Raw genomic sequence first — 23,235 nt, 5'->3', positions numbered from 1 at the left:
AGCGCGTTCGCGTTTCATGTGGACGATTTGCATGTGTATCTTTTTTGCGCGCGTGGGCGTGGTCGAATTAAAAATAATGAGAAAGCGTTTGAGAAGCTGGACATCTTGTTGGTTTTATACAAATTACTTAAACAGCGAATATTTGTTTTCAGTTTGAATCCGATCATTTAAAAGTACACACTTAAATGTTTATAAAGATATATGGCTCATAAATGTGTGACAAGTATTCGCTGAGTTTTGTTTCAGTTTATAGACGTGCTCAAGAAAAAAAAGTTCACCGCGACGGAGAGGCAGAAAGCACACCCTGTTTATTTTCTTTATTTTACAAAAGCACAATGTTTTGATTTGATTGTAAGTGGACACATACAAAAGTAGAAATATCACAGATTTTTTTTTTATATTTATTTTTTCTGTATGACCATAAATGACGGAGTAATTTAAGTTTATTGTGCTACTACGTGAAGAAAATCCAGCAAAACGCGGGGGCGCGTTTGCCGACCTCAGAGGGTTAATCATAAGCCATCTTAAAAGTTTATCTTTATCTTTATCTGCAGCCAGTAGTAACTCTGATAGAAAGTCAGCAAATTCTTTGATAAAGTCTGTATGGTGCCCTGGTGGCCTGTATACAGTAGCCAGCACACATCTCAAACGTGATTTATCATTTACACTATATATTGCTATATTAAGCACCAACACTTCAAAAGAATTATACTTGAAACTAGACTTCTTAGTAATTCTAAAAAGATTACTATAAATTAGAGCAACACCTCCCCTTTTGCCTTTCAGACGAGGTTCATGTTTATAACAATAATCTTGCGGGGTGGTCTCATTTAAGCGCAACGGAGCAACTGTCTAAAGTGCTGGAAAAGAGAGAGTTAAAAGTTTCTGTCGTAATATCGAGTTCTTCTAAGCTATCTGGGATGCTGAGATGATGAAACTGATCAGGAAGTTTATTAATAAAGCAGTCTTTAGTGGCAGAAGTGATAGGTCTAAAATATTTGTAACACGGAGTCGGCTTTGCAGCCTTGGCTAAATGAAGTTTACACAAGACTAGATAATGATCTGAGATGTCATCGCTCTGCTGCAGAATTTCAACGGCATCAACATTGATTCCTTGTGATAATATTAGATCAAGAGTATGATTACGACAATGAGTAGGTCCTGACACGTGTTGTCTAACTCCAGTAGAGTTAAGAATATTTAAATGCCAAACCCAATGCATCTTTTTCATTATCTACAGTACATGTATATTAAAATTACCAACAATTAGGACATTGTATTCTCCCGCTTATATTTTTAGCGTGCCAGGCTACTGCTCGCACGTCGTGGAGCAAACGTAGGTGTTTTTGTTAATCCTGTCGACATTTAGTTGTGAATGGGGTCTCCCACACTGCTTGATCCACGCCCGGCATTTCTCCCCTTGGGTTTTACTGTTCAGGAAGGGAAAAGATTCCAGCATTTCGGCATGTTTCCATCGCTCGAAAGCTTGCCAGAACTCCTGTGTCTAGTTACAGTTGCTAAGCCATGATTGGCCTGTGGCGGTTTTCGGGCGTGGCTTAGCGAAGGGTCAATTAGGCTAATAAAGTAATGGATAGTGAGGATAGTAGGAGGATAGTGGCGGGAAATATCGGCCCGACCCGGCCCGCGGGAGTCTCTGTGTGTTCCAGGTCGCTCCAGGATCAAGCAAACACCGGACGCAGATCCTGCTGAACCTGAGTCGGTGTGTGTGCCAGGCCAGGTCTAGAAGATCTGGAGTCTCGGTGTGTCCCAGGTCCCTCCAGGATCAAGAGCTGCCGTCTGTGCCAGATCTCTACAGTTTTGATGACAGTGAGTCATTATTACTTTGGTTCATGTTATTTCTGCCATCTGTCATTTTCTAAGTTCTATTCTTTTTGTTATTACTTTCGGTTATAAATATGATTTGACATTAACTGCTTTAAACTCTGAAGATGATATTTGTCGTACTATTTTCATCTTTAATTGTATTGATTAGTAGGTGCTGCTCTAATAGTTATTCACAGAGATGTTTCTAATAATTTGCTATTAATTTTTCTTCATTTTAGAAAAAGCTAAAAAAGGAAGAATATAAATGGACATAAATACAGATATTAAATAGAAGATAATAACTGTGCTTGTAATCTCTCTAGTGTTCTTGGAAATTGGCTGAGCAGGAACATGAACTTAAATGCAAAACCTGCTAATTATTCATGTGTCAATGTCAGCCTGTTTCCTGATTTTATTTGTAATCTCTACACTGGTTGGTTCCTCGTCTGATCTACACAGGTGTGTTCAGTCTCATGCTGTTGTGTGTTTTTCAGGATCCTTTGACTCTCTTTATGAAGTGGGAGAGAAACTGGCATCGGGATCCCATGGCATTGTCCATGAAGGAGTTTGAAAATCAGATGACAAACAAGTATGTTGCTCTTTCTGGATATTATCCTTTTAATGTTATAAAACTTTTTGCCTCATTTCCTTCTGTCTTTCGAGTCCTGACATAAACATCAGTGTTTACAGTTTTGATCAAAACATGTTTTTAAAAATATTGTAGATTATCATGTAAACACTATTGGGCCATATCAATAAACAAGAGTCATTTTACAGGGTGTGGGCCGCATCTGGGCCGGAGGAAATAGTTTGTGTCCGTTTTCAGTGTGTGGGCCAGTTTTGGGCCGAGGACCAGCAAGAACTGGGCCAGAATTGAAGCAAGGATATGAGGACCAGAGGTGCGACAGACAAATAGTTCTCAGCTAATATGATGTACTGCAATATTAAATATATAATACTTCAATGTGTATATAATATAGTGTACTGACTGCTGCTTTGTACATTTAAATCAGGAACGGGCAACCCTTTTTTAGGTCTCCTTTTGAGGTGCAGAGTTTACCTCCAACCCTAATCAAGCACACCTACATCTTTTAACCAAAGTCTTCAGGTTTACTTATAGACCGCTATAGGCTGGTGGGTGTGACGCTGGAGCTGAATCTGCAGGACGGTGGACGCTGAGGGCCAGAGTGTCACGGTTGATGTATTCACTGACTCTTCCTTGCGCTGTGTTTATGTGTGTGCATGGGTGTGTGTTGTGGGCGTCAGCTGATTCTAATCTCCAGCGCCTGTTTATTCTCACCTCTTGCGTCTTGTGTTTGTCAGATCGTTTTGTTTGGATGATTCCCTGTGCAGTGTCTGTTCCTCCTCGTGTCTCCGTGCTTCCAGTCTGTTCTTCGTGTGAGAAGTTTCACCGTCGTCTGAGTTCCAGTCTTCACGTCATCTCATCACTCCGGGGTTTACTTCACTCTTCTGACGACCGAGTTGCTTTATTGCAAACCTGCGCTACCAATTTGACTGTGACAGTGTTTCATCCATTGAGTCTGGTTTCTGATATTGTTCTCAATAAACCAGTTTTACTTGCTATTGCCTCTTCTGTGCTCTTTGCCGTGACACAGAGTAGCCCACCAGCTTTAAATAATGCAGAACATGACCTGACTCTCCATTAAACTACTGCATTTGAATTGTGTTTTTTGTTTTACTTTTAGACAAGGACTGGAGAACATCTGGGAATGCGATGTCAAGACTTCTTGTTCTGTTTGTTGAGAGAAAGCTCCACCACATCAGTGATCAAGTGTACAAATGCACCGTTTCAAACAGCATGTTTGTGTTTTGCAGAGTTCCTCAGCCAGTCCAGCCTCCTCGTCCACCAGGTCACGACCCCATCATGCCAAGGGGAAATGGTCCTCGGCACATCTCCGCTGACTGCATCATCGAGGCCTTAGGATGGTTCCACAAAGCATTGACGGCACATACAACATGACTGACTTCAGACTAAAGATTTGACTTTACATAAAGACACTGCAAAAGAAACTGCATCTATTTGTGTCTCATTAACTTTCTTTAACCTTACAGTTCGTTAAATGTTTATCTTTTAATAAATATTGGAAATGGAGAACAAATGATTATGAATTCTTCTGATAAATCCCCAGAAATGGAATATATTAAAGACTATCTGCATGCTTTGAATGTAACGGATGGAGATGACCCAGAAATAAGAAATGTTGTCGTAACAGACGAGGTTGAGATTTTTATGGACGATCTTATAGTTGAACACCTCAACGCAGGAGATTCAGAGTGTTGAACAGCACAAGTGTTTGGGTTCTGTCTTAGATAACAAATTGACTTTTTCACCAAATACTGATGCTTTGTGAAAGAGGGGCAGTAATCCTAGGCTTTTATTTAACACCGTGGCTAGACTAACAAATAAACAGACGTCACCTGAACAAAATATCCCGTTACAGTTTAGTAGTAATGATTTCATGAACTTCTTCACTGAGAAAATAGAAAGCATCAGAACCACAATTGTAAACGTTCAATCCTCAATCACGCCTTATAATTCAGCCTCGATTATCACCCCGCAAGAACAATTACAGTGCTTTACAACTATAGAACAAATAGAGTTAAATAAACTTATCACCTCATCTAAAACAACAACATGTTTATTAGACCCTATACCAACTAAACTACTGAAAGAAGTGTTACCTGTAGTGGAAGAGCCTCTCCTCAATATTAACATCTTTAACTTTAGGTCATGTTCCAAGAGCATTTAAACTGGCAGTTATAAAACCTCTCATTAAGAAACCACAATTAGACCCACATCATCTAGCAAATTATAGACCCATTTCAAATCTTCCTTTTATGTCTAAAATACTAGAAAAAGTTGTGTCCGCTCAACTGGGCTCTTTCTTGCAAGAAAATGACATCTATGAAAAGTTTCAGTCTGGATTCAGGCCGCACCATAGCACTGAAACTGCGCTCGTTAAAATCACAAATGATTTACTTTTAGCTTCTGACCAAGGCTGTATCTCAATACTAGTTTTACTTGATCTTAGTGCTGCGTTCGATACTATAGATCACACAATACTCTTAGATCGACTACAAAATTATACTGGTGTTCAAGGACAAGCATTAAACTGGTTCAGATCATACTTATCTGACCGCTACCATTTTGTCTATTTAAATGGAGAAAAATCGATCATAACTCCAGTAAACTATGGAGTGCCGCAAGGATCTGTGTTAGGCCCTCTATTATTCTCAATATATATGCTGCCACTTGGAAATATTATAAGGAAACATGGAAATAGTTTCCATTGTTATGCTGATGACACTCAAATATATATTTCATCACGGCCGGATGAAAACGCTAAATTATCCGAACTGACAGAGTGTGTTAAAGATATAAAAGATTGGATGACGCGCAATTTTCTTTTATTAAATCCAGACAAGACAGAGGTACTACTTATCGGTTCAAAAAACCGCCCACAAAACCTCTCACAATACAACTTTAACATAGTAGGATGTCCTGTTACTTCATCCTCTACAGTAAAAGACCTGGGTGTTATATTAGACTGCAACCTGTCTTTTGATAATCATATTTCATATGTTACAAGAACAGCCTTTTTCCACCTTAGAAACATTGCTAAGCTACGTAATATGCTATCAGTTTCTGATGCAGAAAAGCTAGTTCATGCATTCATGACCTCGAGACTAGATTACTGTAATGCTTTATTAGCCGGTTGTCCTGCATCCTCAATAAACAAGCTACAGTTAGTCCAAAATGCCGCCGCTAGAGTTCTTACTAGATCAAGAAAATATGATCATATAACACCAATTTTATCATCACTACATTGGTTACCTATAAAGTTCCGTATTAACTACAAGGTATTGCTACTGACTTATAAAGCCCTAAACGGCTTAGCTCCAGTTTATTTAACGGATCTTCTATCGCCCTATAATCCATCGCGCTCTTTAAGATCACTAAATTCGAGGCTTATGGTCATACCTAGGATATCCAGATCCACCAAAGGAGGGAGAGCATTTTCACATTTAGCTCCAAAACTCTGGAATAGTCTTCCTGATACTGTTCGTTGCTCAGATTCGCTCTCCCAGTTTAAAACTAGATTAAAGAAGCATCTCTTCAGGCAGGCATTCATATAATACTTTTAATCTTACAGTTAAATCCGACCTCTAGTTCATAAACGCCAGAGGAGAACTGGCCCCCGACTGAGCCTGGGTTCTCCCAAGGTTTTTTTTTTTTCTCCATTAGGTCACCTGATGGAGTTTTTCGGTTCCTTGCCACTGTTGCCTTGGGCTTGCTCAGTTGGGGATATTGGGGATATTTTATTTAATTTAATTAATCAATCAACAATACTATTGATCAGCATTACCAAACGTGGACGTTTTCCACTAGAAACAAATGTATTATTGATGTATTATTTTAATTTAATACTGTGAAGCTGCTTTGATACAACCTGTGTTGTGAAAAGCGCTATATAAATAAACTTGACTTGACTTAAAGATTGTTCTTGCTACAGCTTTCTGCCAATATTCATGAGGGTGTGTGTGCTGTTGTAATTTTGTGGTGATTCAGGGTTATTATAACATTTGGCCTCTTCAGATCCCAGAGAGGAATAGTGCAATAAAGAGTCTGAGTTAAAGATGTCCAAATTAATGTCCAGGTTCTCCCATTAAGGTTTTATCCTTATTCAAATAGATCTAATAACCCCATATAAATATAAATATCATAGAAATAAAGATATTGGTAGGAAGGCTGGATTACTTTTGTTTGCTTTAGGTTTACATAAATAACTTAGCATAAATTGCTCAATACGATGATGATTTCGACACAATGAATGGAAACACACAGCAGCCCATATTAAGTGCCATCAGAGGGGATATTTCTTTATTTTGAAATCCTGATCATTACACAGTAGATGCAAATAACACACACTCTGAGACCTGACAGAGAAGAGTGTGTGAGATCTCAACACATAACGTCTGTCTGTTGATTTCTATGGCTATACGCAGCGCTCTCAGATGAAGTGATTCCTCAAGTGTAGTTTGATATTTTAGGCTAAATTCATAATGAGGTCACATTGAAATCTGACGTTCAGTTTGATCTGGCCTACTTTCTTATCTTTAAAGATGTGAGCCGGATTTGGGCCAACACTATGTTGCTGTCTGGGCCGTTCTTATAGTTCTGATTGCTTTGTAGGACAAATTAATTGTGAAGAGGTTGCAATGTAACTACTAGTAACACGTTTATGAAGATTGTTGATGATGTGCTGATGAATATGCCTGAGTGTTTCGTACATACACTTCAGTGTAGGAGTGTAGTTTATTGAGTTGCTGAACTCTTAATGTGTCTTTTTAAACTATTTAATCCTGATTCCTCAAGTCCTTCACTCTTCAACAGCTTTGCTCTTCAAGACTTTGGTAGTTGTGCTCTGGAGATGAAGTTCTTGATGTTTTACCACATCAGTATTTTGGTTTTAGTTCTTTAACACACAAATACACAAGTGTACTTTTATTACGAACTACAGCATAAAAAGTTGGTAACACTTAACAATAAGGTTCCATTAGTCAACTACATTAGTTATTAATTTCAACATTTACTAATACGTTATTAAATAGTTCATCTTAGCTCAGGTCCATTAAATAATATTAACATATGCAGGTAACAATGAATAATTTTATTTTTATTAACTAACATGAACAAAGATTAATACATTATGTAACAAATGTATTGCTCATTGTAAGTTAATGTTAGTGCATAAACTAAAGTTAACTAATGGGACCTTACTGTAAAGTAAAAAGTTTTATAAAATGTTCTCCAATGACATCAGACTGGTTTAGATCTGGTTTTGGTGGGTTGTCTATAGTCTTTGGTTTGTCCAGCTGTTTTTTTTTTGTTTTTTTTTAAATATTCCTTGTGTTATTTGGCTATTCAGTTAGTTCTGCGAATATTTCTGTTCTCAGAATTGTAGATTGTTGCTTGAACTGATTCACTTTGAGTGGCAGCAAAATGATTCAGGCGAGACTGTATTTTGTTAGATGTGTGTGTGTGTGTGTGTGTGTGTGTTTAACTAGCAGGGCAGGTGAGCGGTTGAACTCCTTTGAGCTCCAGGGCTTTGTTCATCTGAACCTCCAGAGTCTTCCCAGCTTTAGTGATCTTCACATTCCTCATGCAGCCTTTAAACGGTGTGTTTATGGTGAGCCCAAACTGCTTCAGACCCTCTGCAACAAACACACAAACACATCTCTCTCATTTATTCAATTGTGTGAATGTTTCTGTCCGCTAAGATGATTTAAACACTAGTTAAATGTATAAAAACTGAAACTTGTAATTGTCTGTTCCTAATTTTGAAGAGAAACTTCTGTATTTTGGGATTTTCCCACCAAACTCCTCTATAATACATTGACAAAAAGAGTTAAAATTTCACTTTTCCTTAAGAGGCTTTAAAATCATATTTTCAATACATTTGGTATTTGTAATTTCTTTTTATAATAATGTTTAAATAAACAACTGCCATTCCCAGGACTGCTGTCATGAGGTATTTCAACAGAAGTTTGTTCCTTTAGGGTGTAAATGAGAACGAGCAACTAAATGACGGGTTGGAGAAATGTCTGAATTTTCATCAATTTCTCAAGGAGAATTGTCATTGTCATTGTTGGAGAAATGTATTTATTATTACAAAAATATTAAATTAGATTTTTTTTAAGAACCAATCTCTCTCTTTCGATTTTTAACTTACTTTACTACAGCTGTTATAAAACGGTTAGTTCCAGTCCTTGGTTCTGATTGGTCAATAGCTTTATAAAAGCAATAAGGTACTCGAGGTTAGTGCTGTATCGTGGGTAATAACGTCCTCCACTTCGCATCAACAACGCCCTTCAGCCGTGACTTGTTCACGATACAGCACAGCCTCTCGTACCTTATTGCTTACTTAACTTGTTACCAGCTCCAAAATTCAGCGTTTGAACATTCTAAACTACGTCACCATGGCGAAAGAGTTTGATTGACGTACCGGGGTATCCGCCCACATACACAGGGTCGTTGGTGTCGGCGGAGGCAGAGCGCACGTCTGGACTCGCTGCCTCGGACCTCCTGCCGTCCACGACGAGCTCCAGCCGGTGCTTCAGCTTGTGGGCGGAGACACTGTGCCACTGTCCGTCACAGAGCCCCGCCTCCTGCCCGGGCTCGTGCGCGGCGGTGAAGCGCCCCTCTCCGTTATCAGCGTGGAACAACAGCTACACAGACACTCGCATTAACAAACTATTCAGAAATCAACAACTGAAAACAAAAGGAAAATCTAGATGACCTTTCCATTGACGAGTTCGATGCCCAGTCCGTCCATCTTCTGGCTGCTGACGCCTAACAGAACGCCGGTGCCCTGACCCGTCCTGAACTCCAGATCCACGGACACCTCGTTACCCACTCGATAGGCGCTCACTGTACGACACACACAAGCATCACTCTTAGGGTTGGGAATCGAAAATCCAAATACTTGAGGTCAGGAATCAGATACTTGAGGTCAGGAATCGGATACTTGTTATAATTTTTTTTTTTTTTATTCCTCTTATTGATTCCTTTGTGAGCATTTCAATGTGATTTTAAACCATTCAAGCGTGAGACGACTCGTGCTCTGTTTTCAGCGCTGCACACACACGTGTAACAGAATATTGGATCCGTGAAACTCTTAAAGTGACAGCAGCCTAATATTCCTGATGCCGTCTCTATAATAACCCAGCTAACAGGGGACGTCCCCCGGACGTTTCGAACGTCCCCTTAGGTCCGCTTTGTAACGTTCCCGAGCGGACGTTCGGAGGACATTGCGTAGGTGGATGTGATCGGGGAATTTAGCTGTTAAAAGTATAACATTTAAAGCCACTTAAATTAACGAAATGACTCAAATAAAGATTCGTTCATTTTGATGAGGTCAGTAAAATGATCTGAACTTCCCATCACTCAGTCATGACTCGTGAGAGCAGGGGACGGGGCGGGGACGGGGCGGGGATGGGGCGGGGGAGCGGCAGCTCAGCAAATCATAGCCTATTTTGTGAATTGTTCATTCCCGGTCGGCACACATTTAGCCGCCCTTACAAAAGTGCCGCTCTAGGCAATTGCCTAGTTCGCCTATATGGACGCGCCGGCCCTGGGGGCACTTTAAATGACTGGCTGTAAAGGAGTGAAATATTGAGCCTCACCAGCTTTGGCATAACCTGTGCCATCAAAATAAGTTCCTTTCTCTGGGTTGGCGAAACAGGAGCCCACACGGTAGCTGGATGTGGGATTCTCCAAGTCCAAGGCCTGACCCATCATCCTGAAGTTCCTGATGCAAGCGTCAATACTGTACAGCACCTGCAAAAGCACAGGAAGCGTCACACGGTGCCAACCGGGCACACATCATTCACGTGCAGGCACGTGCACACATAGACATCAAAGGGGGCTTGAGCACCTGCCCTTTTTATTCCTGGAGAGAAAGTGCCCTTTTTTCTGGGGTGCTTTTTTCTATTTTTGAAAAATAATATATATTCCTGTTTGCGCACAGCTTCCCTGTCAAACAAATATATTTATTGAATTAATTAATAATAATTTAGCCGTAAATAAAATGACCCACATGATGACCTTTCACCACATTCCTCACGCTGCACGCACATTTTTTTTATTTCGCGCGGCTACGCGCACTACCAGAGGATGTCTTCAAATCTGCGGCTGCTGGTAAGTGGCGTTTCATTCTCAGCGAAGTGATTTTGATGTTCGTTTACTTATTATTATTTTACAAGGACGACGTGAAGAGAGAAGGCAGAGATGTTGTTTATATTGCTGTGTGTAACGTTAGGCTATAGAAGTAACTGTTTTCCTGAATGCCATCAAGATTGAAACCGAGACTGATTTCATAGCAGGTCAATAAACAAATAGTTAAAATTAAGTCACTTACATTTTAGACGCAATGACTATTTTTGTTCTGTTTCAGCAGCGAAAATAGTTCCAAACAAAGATCACTGCAGAACCATAGCGCATCTCACAGCAACACTTGTAGCATTACTGAATGATTCAGCATTTTGAACGAATCGGTTGAGTCAAAGATTCAATTACCCATTCATAAACTGCCTCGTTCTGAATAAATCAGCCGTTTGAATGAATCATTTGAATGAATGACTCAATGACTCGCTCTTTAAGACGGTCGCCTGCCGCCTCCTACTGGCGGTTTAGTTTTATAAAGAATCATTCTTTTCAACATTCCTTATTTGTATATTCAAAAGTATTTAAAATAATCCAAATTAATACAGTTATAATTTTTCAATGTTAATTATTTAATTTGATTGGTAACAGCCTAGTGTCTTATTATTTTAATTAAATATATTGATCAAATTTGAGAATTTGAAATGAAAGATGGAGCATACATTTAATAAAAATAGTGGAAAAATGCCCTTTTTAAAAGGTACAAAAAATTAGTGTTTTCAAAGTGATGTAATGAAACATTGACAATTTAAGTTTGAAGGGAGAAAAGCCTCTGTTTAGGCTATTAAGGAAATGTAATTTTGCCAAAAGAAGAACTTTTATTTTAAATAAATGTTCGTTTTAAATCAGCCTACTTCAGTGTGATATGTTACCATATTATCATGCTTAACACTGAGAATTTGAATAATTGTAATGTGATGATCAGATGCAGATATCTAAATCAGAGAATATGGGCGGTTTGCGGGTGGATTATTTATTTTAAACAGTGGATTCGGGTGACTCAAAGTGCACCAAATTAATGAATTTATCTTTAAAATGTACAAAAAAAATTTACGGGGGGCATGCCCCCGGACCCCCCTAGAGGTACCACACTCCACCAACAAAAATAATGTGGGAGACACATTAGGCTATATGATGATCTACAAAAAAATACTAGTTTAATTATCTTATTATTAAAATACATTATTAGGATTTTTACCACCTCCGCCTCATTTTGAGGCTGTAAAAACGTCTCGGGTTACATATGTAACCCTCGTTCCCTGAGTAGGGAACGAGACGCTGCATCGATACTCGATACTTTGGGGAATGCCTTCGGCATGAAGCGTCTGAAGTCTACTATACAACTATTCCAATCTTGATTGGTGCAACGTCATTACGTCACGCGTGACGTCGCATGTGACGGTGATCCGGAAGCTATAAAACGGTCACAGGAACCAGGAAGTGTTAGCTTCTAATTGGTCAAAGCAAGTCGTTCTCAGGGCGCGAAAAGTATGGCCGAGTGATGCAGCGTCTCGTTCCCTACTCAGGGAACGAGGGTTACATATGTAACCCGAGACGTTCCCTTTCGTAAAGGGAACTCCCGCTGCATCGATACTCGATACTTTGGGGAACGAATACCCACGCCGCCATACTGAGAGAAAAACGCCCTGGTACAAAGCATCTGGTACATCTCACGGACGATAGAATAAGTGGAGAACAGATCCAAACTAGCTTGTCATAAGATTTGGTTGTAAAAAAGAGAGGAGGTCAGGAACTAGAGGCTCGACTGACCTCCTGAATGAGAGCCCCATACAATAGAAAGCATTGGATAAGAGGTGAAGGCAAAAGCGCACCTTATACTTCAGATAAGCCTATTGGTTTATAGAAAGCCAGCTGCTCACTTGGTAATGAAGGGAAATAGCTCCTAACCCTGATCTAGCTAGATGGACTGACTCCTTCCAGCCTGAGGTCTATATAGAACCCTCCAAGGCTATGACCTTGACCATCCGACACATGCGATGGAGGATAGAATACCTTGAAGAATCTTAATTATTACCCACCGGCACCTCAGTACCGGAGTAAAAAACAATTCAGAGTGGCTCCTCCAGTAGTAAGTGAGAGGGGGCAGCATCACCACTCTTCCAGGGAGTAAGATAAACAGGAAACCGACTCATTAGATTCTTCTATATATATTATATATACTCCTACATATAATATATGTCATCCACAGGACATGATGGGTGCCAGGGATACCCCATCAGCCTGATGCCAATAAGCTGGACGAAAGGATTTATCCTCCAATCTACTGGAACATGGAGTTTGAGTGGGAATGTCCCTACATATACACCCTTAGAGGCTTGCGGAGGGCACTAAGGCCGCCACAGAGGCCCTAAGCATGAACGGGAGGTCCCGTTAGAGAGTAGGATGGAACACCAGAACTGAAGCCAGTGGGCAGTAATAACACTGGGTTCGATGCCCTCCCTAACTTAATTGTTTAGTTCCTAGTAGAATGAGGTTCTAGAATGGCTGTCCTAACCACCTCAGTGGAAAGGCAACCTGATTATGGATGGGACCCCCTCAGGGGCCAGACCCATAGTCTCCATAACTCTGGTCTGGGATGAAATATTGTACCCTCAGCCTGGGACAGAAGATCTCTCCTAACAGGAATTTTCCATGGAGGACTCTCCAGGAGACTATTAAGGTCCGAAAACCAAATTCGGGCCGGCCAGTACGGGGCTACAAGGAGTAGTCTCACTCCGTACCTCCTGACCCTTTCTAGAACCCCAGGGAGCAGAGCGATCGGGGGAAAAGCATACAGAAGTGACCTCGGCCACCTCTGTACCATGGCATCCAAACCCAAAGGAGCTGGATGTGAGAGAGAGTACCAGAGCGGGCAATGAGAGTTCTCATAAGAAGCGAACAGGTCAACCTCCGCCCGGCCAAACTCTCTCCATATAAGCTCAACCACTTCAGGGTGGAGCCGCCATTCCCCGGGCCTCAGCCCCTGCCTCGACAGGATGTCTGCTCCCATATTTTCAACCCCAGGAATATAAATGGATCTCACAGAGAGAAATTTGCCCTGGGACCAAAGAAGGATTTGATGCGCAAGTCTACAAAGAGGGCGAGATCTCAAACCTCCTTGGCGGTTGATATACGAGACCACCGACATATTGTCTGTCCTAACAAGAACATGATGGCCTCTGAGGTATACAAGGAAGTGCCTCAAGGCAAAGAATACAGCCAACATCTCCAAACAATTAATATGTAATGAGAGATGATGGTCCTTCCAAGCACCTCGGGTGTAACGGCCCTCCATAACCGCACCCCAGCCCGTGAGGGAAGCATCCGTAGTAAGAGTTCTTCTCTCACATGGTGCTCCCAAAACCGGACCTTGAGACAGGAACCATGGTTTCTTCCACATGACCAGAGAACGAAGACATCTGTGCGTAACTCTGATCGTGCGAAAAGGGTTTCCCCGAGGAGAAAAAGCCTTGTTCCTGAGCCACCACTGCAGGGCTCTCATATGAAGCAGACCAAAGGGAATTACCGTGGAAGCTGCAGCCATAAGCCCTAAAATTCTCTGAAAATGTTTTACAGTGATAGCCTGGCCTAACCTGATACTCTTCATTGTGTTTAAAATGGTTTCAATACGAGCGGGAGACAACTGTGCCCGCATCGTGACTGAGTCCCACTCTACTCCCAGGAACGTAGTCCTCTGAAGAGGAGTCAATGAACTCTTCTTTACATTGAGTCTCAGCCCCAAGCACCTCAAATGGTTCAAAACAACATCTCGATGTTGAATTGCCAGTTCTTCCGACTGAGCTAGAATCAGCCAGTCATCTATATAATTCAGGATACGAATCCCCTGAAGTCTCAAAGGAGCAAGGGAAGCATCCATACATTTAGTGAAGGTGCGAGGTGATAAGGCTAGGCCGAAAGGAAGAACTCTGTATTGATAAGCTTTTCCCCCAAAAGCAAATCTAAGAAACTTCCTATGATGTGGGATGATGGAAATATGAAAATATGCATCCTTAAGATCTATCGTTACAAACCAGTCCTCGGATCTGATTTGTTGAACGATCATAGGTATAGTCAACATTTTGAACTTAAATCTCCTCAAAGATTTATTCAATACCCTAAGATCTATAATGGGACGCAGCCCACCATCCTTTTTTGGAACTATGAAGTACCGGCTGTAGAACCCGGAATCCCTCTGCTCTAAGGGCACATATTCTATGGCCTCTTTAGCTAGAAGAGTCTGAACTTCATCTTCCATCACCTGAGCCTGATCAGGAGCTACCAGTGTATGAATAACGCCACTAAACTTAGGTGGTCTAAACTGGAACTGGATTCTATATCCCTTCTCAACTGTATTCAGGACCCACTGAGATATATTTTGAAGACCTTTCCAGGTGTCTAAATAATCTACTAAGGGAATCAGTCTCTCAGGACTGACCTCAGGTGCTATATTCACATCTTCATTCTTTTCCTTATTTTTGTATTTATTTTTATTATCGGTGACCTGAAGCAGTTTCCTGGCAGGAGCTAACCGAATAATTTTTTCTACAGGCCTCGTGAGAGGTAGCGAACGTTTTAACCCACTAGATGTTATAGAAATATTCTGTGTGATACGTTCGCTGGAACTCGATGCGTCCCGAGGCGCACTCGGCGGCGGGAAGCAACATCGATTTCCTGAGGGCTCCGCGGAGCGAAGTTTTAAAAATCTCACGCGGAGGGGGATACCCTCAGAGGCCTGGGTGTCCCGTCATGGCCTCTTAGCCGAAGCCTTCTTCGCCTGAATAACAGTCCTCAGATCTGTTTTCGGCTTAGAAGGCTTCGACTGAGGGTGTTGCTTCTGCCTCCAGGCCCCTTGGGGGGGAGCACGAGAAGCAACACTCTCCTTCTGCCTCAGCAGGTGTGAAGAGCTGGCGGCGGCCTCCTGGGACTGCCCCCTGGCAGCAGACCCACGAGACCTGGAACGACGGCGGGGGATAAGCTCTCTAAATGCGGCTGACTATCGCTTCGCCTCCTGAAACCTATCGACGACTTGGTTGACTCCGTCGCCGAAAAGGCCAGAAGGCGAAAGCGGGGCATCGAGGAGACAAGCCCTGTCCTTGTCCCCGATGCCCGACAAATTCAGCCACAGGTGTCTCTCCGTAGCTACCAATGCTGCCATGGAGCGGCCGATGGCACGGGCCGTCTCCTTGGTAGCACGGAGAGACAAGTCAACCACACGACGCATCTCCCTGATGTCGTCGTAGGCGACCTCCCCGCTGTCGTCCACCTCTTTGAGGCGGTCGGCCTGGTATGCCTGCAACAGCCCCATTGTATGCAGACAACTACCAGCCCGACCTGCCGCCATATATGCCTTCCCCACCAAGGCCGATGTTGTACGGCAGGGCTTGGAGGGAAGCGTCGGAGCCCGCAGGGATGATGCAGCGTCAGGGGAGAGGTGCGACGCAAACGACTCTTCAACCCTGGGCATCATCCCATAGCCCTCCTCCTTAGCACCCAATATGTTGGAATATAAATGAATATTGGGGCCAGATATACGCGAGGAGAAGGGCTTATTCCACGATCTCGACACCTCAGCATGGAGATCGGGAAAGAATGGCAGGCTCCGACGTAGAGGTTGTGACCGAGGCTGCAGGAAGCGCTCATCGAGCTTACTTTTTACTGTCGCTTCCTGCACCTCAGGTGGCCAGTCAATCTTTAATTTATCTACTGCTCTGGTCACAACCTCTAGCAGCTCCTCAAATGCAGGGGAATGGATGGATGCTTGTGTTTCACATTCCCCCGCGTCGATGCTCATACTCTCCAATTCCTCAGAACCAGAGAGTTCGAGCATCGGTCCCGCTACCGGGGCGGAAGAAGCCGCAACGCGGGCTTCCGCACCCTGAGCGGAACCACGGGAACTAGTTTCAGAATGCTGAGAAAGGGCCGAAGCCGTCTCAGCATTATCCACTAGATCCCGCTGCGATCCCCATGAATGCAGACGCCGCGCTGCCTCGACAGACGCGGGACCTGATCCACGAGGATCGCGGGGCTGGCCGGTTTCAGTGAACATAGCTCGCCAGGAGCGGAGCGTTCTCAGGGGCATGATCTCACAGTTAGCACAGACAGCGCCCTCGAGCGCTGCCTGTGCATGCTCCACTCCCAAACAAACTACACACAGCGAGTGTGTGTCACCCTCAGCGAGAAATCGCGGGCAAGGGGACGCACACTGCCTGAACTGTTTCTCAGCCATCACAATAAATATATATATATATCACTTTCTCACAGACAAACAACACCAAATAAGACAGACAAGTTGTACATAGAGCGCTTGCTGAAGACCAGAAGCTAACACTTCCTGGTTCCTGTGACCGTTTTATAGCTTCCGGATCACCGTCACATGCGACGTCACGCGTGACGTAATGACGTTGCACCAATCAAGATTGGAATAGTTGTATAGTAGACTTCAGACGCTTCATGCCGAAGGCATTCCCCAAAGTATCGAGTATCGATGCAGCGGGAGTTCCCTTTACGAAAGGGAACCCTGTTACTGTATTTTGATCACAGCCCTATTTAAAGCCTTGTTCCATATGCCCCCTTTTATACTTTGAGCACCTGCCCCTCCAGAGGTCTCTGCACGGCCCTGTTCATGTGTGTATTAAAATGACATAAGCAGAGTCATATAGCCTATACACATTATGAATGTGTTTTTGATGTGTGTATGAGGCGTCACACTCACAGGCCCGATGCGTTTGGTGGTGTAGTTGAGTGGTAAACCGCCCACGTACAACATTCCCACCACATCCAGAATATCGGCTTTCTTCGGGCTGGTGGTGTGTTTGGAGTAGAGGCCGTCGATGGTGAGAATCCCTCTCTGCTTGTCTCTCATCACACGGATCTACACGCAGAGAGACGAGAAATCAACACCTGCTTCTGAGTACACACACTCACACGCACAATCACAGACACACACTCATAGACACACACATACTGTTCACAGACACGTACACACACACACACGTTCAAATGTTTGGGGTCGGTGAGATGATTTTGTTTCTGAAAGAAGTCTCTTCTGCTCACCAAGGATGCATTTATTTGATCAAAAATACAGTGACATAAGCACCCATTACGGCTACCCATGAGCATTAATACACAGAGGCAGGAAGAAGTACTTTAGAAACCAGCCTTTATTAATTATTATTGCAGAGATGGGTTTGGGTCTGTGGGACTGTTTCTGGGGATTCGCTTTTTATTTTGCCTACCTTTTGTCTTCTGCATTCTTCTTACCATTGTCTCCTGTTCTTCCCTCAGACTCGTCCCCCAGAAACAGTCCCACAGACCCAAACCCATCTCTTAATAATTAATAAAGGCTGGTTTCTAAAGTACTTCTTCCTGCCTCTATGTATTAATGCTCATGGGTAGCCGTAACGGGTTCATTCAGACCTTAACATTAAGTATTTTACTGTTATGTGTCAACAAGACATTTTCACCTGTCTAATGGCTATACCCAATGTTTAGATCTGTTGTGGTATTTATGCAAATTAGCACATCTGTAATTAGATTATGCACCGTTTGTCCATGTTAACAAACAATTTCAAAAAACTTGTAATGCATTTTTTGTTTGTCTTGATGTAAGTAATCAACTCAGTAATTTTCATGGTGATATCTAAAGGTTAAAATTTTTACCCTATTCACATTAGAAAAAGAATGAATATGCGTATGAATAGACTATATTTGGGTCTTTTTCTAAACTTTCCCCTAATGGGATTCTTCTGGACTTTTTTTCCCGTTACTCAGGACATATTGAGGATACAAAATCAGTTGAGTTTGCTTCTGTTGCAATATGTTCAAGGTTGACCCCCATTTTGGCTTAAAATGTCTGGACTTTATTTGATAAATTTAATGCATCCTTGCTGGATAAAAGTATCAATTTATATAATCTTAATGTGACATTTTGGCTAAATAAACTACATAAAGTATGTTTCTGTCCTAACACGACCTTCTCTACCATCACAGAACATCACAACATCTTGTATCTGGATTAGGCAGTGTCATTTCCTCTCAGTGTCATACATCAGGGGTCAAAGGGCGAAAGCTCTGACCTTGTGCCACTGGCCGTCGTTGATGATGCGTGGCACGTGGACGGAGGTGTTTCCGCTGCCCAGGTCGAAGCTCAGGTGAGCCATGCCCTCCTTCAGCTGGATGGTGGCGAAGTCAGCGTGGTTTATCCTGGCCATGTAGAACACCAGCCCAGAGTCTGCTTCGGTGCGCAACTCGAACTCGATCAACAGCCTGATACACACACACACACACACACACACATGAGGAGGAGGATGAGGACGAGGAGGAGGAGGATAACTCACACTCACCTGTTCTTCACCTTTCTGTCGTCAAACTCAAAGGCCATGTGACTGTTTCTGGATAGACCAAACTGTTTGGCCAGCTCCAGGACGACAGGCTCCGCCTCTGCTGCACACGACACCTGTGATTGGACAGAGCATGTGTCAATCAAACATTCCAGAGTCCTGAACCACCAAGACGGCAAAAAAACACTACAACAAATACTAAAGCATGAGTTCAGAAATGTTTGATTGCTATTTTACAGTGTAGAGGCAGCAGATGGAGCCAGAGAACAGCTAATGGAGGTCCTGTGTCCTCACTGGAGTCACAGATGAGCTATTGAGTTGTCTTGTGAGATAAAAGAGCTTGTTGAACGACACTGGGACTCCTCCTAAAGCTAAGCTGCAGAAACAGCAGAAGCAGACGAAAGCTCACTGCCACAGTCAATCAAACGGCAGAAGACGTGTCTCTGGACGGAGGAACCGCTATATTCACACTATATCTCTAATGAGCGTGTGTGTTTGTGTGAGTAGGTTAGTACCGTGGGCTCTTTGACACTGGTGGGCGTGTCTGTGAGGGGCGTGGCCTTGGTGAGGGGCGTGGCCTGGGAGCAGCAGAGCGACAGCAGCAGAAAGAGACAGAAGAGCTCAGATGAAGCTTTCACAAACATCACTCACATGCCCGTCATTATAGCATTGAAAGAGAAATGAAACATGGTTCCCCTGATTTGAATCAATGTGTTAAAAATGAGATCTATACAAAAATACTGCATATTTAATTTGGTGATGTCACTTTGTTAAGAAAGACTACGCAACCGCACACACATATATATTCAAACGTGCATACCTATAGACTAAACACATTTTCTTTCTTGGACTTAATGTGCCCATAGGTTTTGTTCTAATTCATGTACTAAAGTATGCAAACTAGGAATGAGAGTGTCCGTCCATCAAGACTTCCTTCATCAACGAGAGTCAGCATGATGGTCACACTCTCCATCAGCTGGACCAGCGTGGACATGCACACTGATCTCTTCAGCCATTTGTCGTTTGGCTTAGTGCGATTATCAAGTTGCAAAGGCTGTGAATGAATTCAATGAATATATGCGCTGTGTGTTTCAGAGCGAAGCGCAGCACTGTGTTTCCAGGATCTCGGTTTAGAGGTTAATGCAGGCACAGTTTGAGCTGCTTATCATGTGCCTTTGGAAATTCAACATGCATCAACTATAGACAGTTTCACAGTTACAGTTATTTTTATTATATTTTTCTTAAATATTACATTTTGCAATACTGAGTCTCAGTGAAAGATTACAATATTAATATTTCATATTGTGTTTCATTATTTTATTTAAATAATAATAATAATAATTTGAATAATAATAATTATTAATATTGTTGTTATTTTTCTTGAATACTCAACATTTTTATTTTACAGAAAAATATTACAATATTACAATAGCAATTTTTCTTATTTTCTTTAATATTGTCTTTGAATATTTTTTTAAAATTCTAATTACTATTGTAATATTTTACTGTAAAATAAAAAGTGAGGATTTAAAAATATAATAATATTAATTATTAATATTATTCAAATAAAAAATAAAAACAAAATAAGAAATTTCTATTGTAATATTTTACTGTAAAATAAAAAGTGAGGATTTAAAAATATAATAATATTAATTATTAATATTATTCAAATAAAATATAAAAACAAAATAAGAAATATTGCTATTGTAATATTTTACTGTAAAATAAAATTAATTAATTAAAAATTTATTGATTCATATTTTATTTGAATACCATAATTGTATATTAAATATTATAATATTAAAATAATAATTATTAGAATTACTGTTATTGTTATCATTTTATTGTCATATTGATATATAATCAAAATTAGTTTGGCCAAATGGTGCAGCCCTACAAACAATCATATCAATCCTAGGGCTCCCTCAAATCACGCAGCCCTACATGTTGATCAGTGTTTACCCGATTAAGGTCAGCGATAATGAATTTAGCTCTTAGTTCTTCCATGGAAACACAAATGGTACATAACAAACGGCTCTGGGGGAAATGCATGTGCCAACGTTTCCTACACATTCAAGCCTGGACTTACCCATCACCAGCAGAGTATAGACTTTTACTGAGAGGTGTAAGTGTGTGAACTAATTTACAGGAATCACACAGGACTCTCTACCCACAATGCCTTTGTCAGGACGTACAGTGGAGGCTGGTGGCCGAGGTCGAGCTGCTTCTGTAGGTGTCAGCACTGGTTTGGGTGGAGCCTCTTCCTCCTCCTCTTCCTCAGGGATCTCAGGCGGGGCTGGAGGCGGGGCCAGGTCAGGGCACTGACCAATCTCTGCGTTCTCAAAGGACACGGGCTGGGAGAAATCCACTGGGCTGTTTCATCGACACACACAACACACAGCCACACTTGAGGGAATGATGACACAACGTGACTCCAATCAGGTGAATAATGAACACAGTTATGAGCAAGGACAGACTCATTTAAATGAGTGCGGTAGAGGGCAATGGGGTTCGCTCTAGTGGAAAAGACCAGTGGCAGAGATTCATACTCCTCATTAGAGCAAGAAAAACTGTGATTGTTAATGTCATACAGCGTTTAGCTTATGACTGCACCTCAAAACTGCAAACAAGACCTTTAATCTACAGCCACGGGAGGCTGGGAAAATGGGTCAGTGTTTACACCGGTCGCTGGGTTTCTCTCGCTGTGTCACTACAGCACGATCCAGTCGTGACACACCGCAGTGAATTGTGCTCTGGAGGTTATCTGCTACATTTATCTCGAGCTGCTAAAGGTGACCTCGAAAAGCTTGGAAGGCTTGCTAATGTCTTTGCCATGCTATTATCTGTATAGCAGACTTGCTAACATTGTGGTCAGGAGAAATCTGCTAGTGCTATGAGTGAACAAAACTAGTTTTACAATGGCAAACTAATGCATGAATACGCATTAACGGGTCAGTTCACACAAAAATGAAATCTGTGTCATTAATTTCTCACCCTCATGTCGTTCCAAACCCGTAAGACTTTCGTTCACCTTCAGAACACAAATGAAGATATTTTTGATGAAATCCGGGATTCAGGTTTCTGAACCAGCCATAGACTGCACTGTCAGTGCAACTTTCAAGGCCCAGAAAGGTAGTAAAGACATCGTTAAAATATGACTACAGGGGTTCAACATTAATTGTTGCGCACAAAAAGTATTCATAACATTCATATTCATAACATTAAGGTTGAATCACTGTAGTCACATTTTTAACGATGTCTTTACTACCTTTCTGGGCCTTGAAAGTTGCAATGACGTTGCAGTCTATGGATGGTTCAGAAAGCTATCAAGATTTCATCAGAAATATCTTCATTTGTGTTCTGAAGATGAACGAAGGTCTTGAGGAACGACATGAGGGAGAGAAATTAATGACACAGATTTCATTTTTGGGTGAACAAACCCTTTAAGCCATATAAACTCCAACACAGAAGCTGCATGCGTAAAGGCCAGTTCACACCAAGGTCGATAACGATAAAGATAATGATAAAGATATAGTGCTAAAAATCGTTCTCAGTATTAAAGAACAACAGAGTTCACACCACAGCTATAACGATAATGATGAAGAGAAACGATCACTTTCAGAACGATTTTTTCCAGCTGGTGAACGATAAAACACTGACAGCCAATCAGAATCCATTACATCGTGGAGAAGTTAATCGCCGAGGTCCAGAATAATCCACTGTTTGACAAGTCAAGCCCCTTTTCAAGAAAATGGACACCTGCTGGTTTAGGCGAGACACGGCAGGCAAAAACATCGTTTTTTTTACTGGTCAATTTTAAAATTTTCTTTCAGACTTGTGGTGAAAAAAAGTCAGAAATACACATTTAGGTCTTTATTTTGCTACACTATTATTTTGCGTCTGTAGATTTCTCATAAATTCAACAAAAGTTGGCGTTCTTAATCCTCCCGCTGCTCCGTGATCTCTGTCTGCTCCCTGTCATCACACACACCGCTGGAAAGCTCTCTCTCTCCTGTACAATGCTGATGGATCCAAATATGGTCATTTCCTTTTTATCAGCAACCAATCGTGAAAGTAAGAGGGCTGAATGCACAATCTCATTGGCTGATGATAAATCTTTAAAGCCAGTTTTCTCAAAATGACTTTTCTCTCCGAAATCTTCACTTCAGTAGCGCCTATATACACCAAACCTTCCAGTCTTGTACCTAGTTATATTCTGAAGACATTTACAGAGGGATTTGTAAATATATTATTCCTAGCCTGATTTATATAACATTTTATTCCAAAAAACATGGTGAAAATCATTTTTTTAAGGCTACAGTATAT

At 41.7% G+C, this 23,235-nt stretch overlaps 1 protein-coding gene across 7 annotated transcripts in view; it reads right to left on the bottom strand.

The window, feature by feature from the left end:
- Positions 1 to 6,695: 6,695 nt before the first annotated feature.
- lama2 (laminin, alpha 2) overlaps positions 6,696 to 23,235 on the bottom strand; it is a 221,970-nt gene continuing 205,430 nt past the window's right edge. For 3 of the 7 annotated variants that reach the window (XM_081378793.1, XM_081378797.1, XM_081378799.1), the window contains 9 exons: positions 21,084 to 21,282; positions 19,425 to 19,487; positions 18,913 to 19,025; positions 18,646 to 18,835; positions 17,283 to 17,441; positions 10,033 to 10,186; positions 9,147 to 9,277; positions 8,853 to 9,075; positions 6,702 to 8,061 (listed from right to left, as the gene is read on the bottom strand). In XM_081378793.1, coding sequence (XP_081234919.1) covers positions 7,907 to 8,061; positions 8,853 to 9,075; positions 9,147 to 9,277; positions 10,033 to 10,186; positions 17,283 to 17,441; positions 18,646 to 18,835; positions 18,913 to 19,025; positions 19,425 to 19,487; positions 21,084 to 21,282 — 1,387 coding nt within the window. In that variant the 3' untranslated portion in view covers positions 6,702 to 7,906. Of the gene's footprint in view, positions 8,062 to 8,852; positions 9,076 to 9,146; positions 9,278 to 10,032; positions 10,187 to 17,282; positions 17,442 to 18,645; positions 18,836 to 18,912; positions 19,026 to 19,424; positions 19,488 to 21,083; positions 21,283 to 23,235 lie in introns of all 7 variants that reach the window. The other 4 variants (XM_081378796.1, XM_081378798.1, XM_081378794.1 and 1 more) reach the window with 3 other exon arrangements.

Source organism: Scardinius erythrophthalmus (genome assembly GCF_964197995.2).
Source record: "Scardinius erythrophthalmus genome assembly, chromosome: 11".
NCBI lineage: Eukaryota > Metazoa > Chordata > Actinopteri > Cypriniformes > Leuciscidae > Scardinius > Scardinius erythrophthalmus.
The sequence above is the reverse complement of the archived record's forward strand: the minus strand, read 5'-3'. Positions and strand labels throughout refer to the sequence as shown.